General features: G+C 50.5%; 1 protein-coding gene across 1 annotated transcript in view; it reads right to left on the minus strand.

The window, feature by feature from the left end:
* Positions 1-398: 398 nt before the first annotated feature.
* The window catches only part of C2CD3 (C2 calcium-dependent domain containing 3), a gene marked incomplete at its 5' end in the record, with an annotated part of 73,616 nt that continues 72,991 nt past the window's right edge, over positions 399-1,023 (minus strand). Inside the window, one exon of the mRNA XM_015425050.1 lies at positions 399-524. Coding sequence (XP_015280536.1) covers positions 399-524 — 126 coding nt within the window. The remainder of the gene's footprint in view (positions 525-1,023) is intronic.

The following is a 1,023-nucleotide window of genomic DNA, read 5'->3' on the forward strand; positions in this document are numbered from 1 at the left end:
TAAAAAAAACAACCCCGAAACGCCTGACGTGAAGGAAATTTTTTAAAGACGTCTCCCTTTCAAACGGAGGCAGACAATCAGTAGCTTTATACACTTACAGATTAACAACCAAACTGTGCTTTGATGTATAATTTATGAACAATGATTCTTTCAAAGGTTTGGTATTCTCTTTCTTCCCGCTCGGCCTCCTTTCCCGGAGTCTTTCTGCTGTAAACACGCTTGTTAAACATACATCTGAAGATTCAAGAGAAGGATATGAGTTTCGAGAGGGCTCCTCCCGCCGTAACGTTCACCCGCTCCACAATCCAGACGTCTTCTACCCGTGAGACCCATCCTGAAAAGCCATTCACGCCTTCACAGAGCCAGAGCTCTGCATGGAGGAATTGTTTGGACCACATTCACACTGAGTTTTTGGTGCTATCCAGGGGCCATTTGGGGCCGGAACGAGCCGGAGTGATACTCCGGCAGCCCAGGAGCGGGCACGAATGGTGGTGGCAGCAACCCCGTCCCCAGGTCCTAGCGGGCTTGCAGAGGAAGCGAAAAGAGAAGAGGTTTAAGGTTTAAACTCCTTCTCTCTAGAGTCTGGCCGCAGCAGCGGCACAATCTCCTATTGTATCCTAAGGCACCATAGAATACAATGGAAAGATCGTGCCGCCGCTGCCGCACGACTCTAGAGAGAAGGGGTTTAAACTTTAAACCCCTTCTCTCTTCGCTTCCCCCCCACCCCGCCTTGGCAGGCCGGCTGGGGAAGGGAAGGGGAGGCTTTTGAAGATGCCTCCCCCCCTTTTGCTTCCCCTTTTGACACACTTCCGGTGATGTCAGGGGGCGTGGCATATGCTAATGAGTTGTGCTAATAGGCAGGGGTCATTTCATAGAAAAAGAGGTCCAGGAGCTCATTAGCATACCTCATTAGCATAACTTATTTGCATATGCCACACCCCCTGACATCACCGGAAGTGTGTCAGAAGGCAACACCCACCGCTCAGGCTCCACTGGACTGTTTTGGATTGCTAGCTATTGGGG

This window comes from Gekko japonicus, unplaced genomic scaffold, assembly GCF_001447785.1.
Source record: "Gekko japonicus isolate JY-2015 unplaced genomic scaffold, Gekko_japonicus_V1.1 scaffold2548, whole genome shotgun sequence".
NCBI classification, from domain to species: Eukaryota; Metazoa; Chordata; class Lepidosauria; order Squamata; family Gekkonidae; genus Gekko; species Gekko japonicus.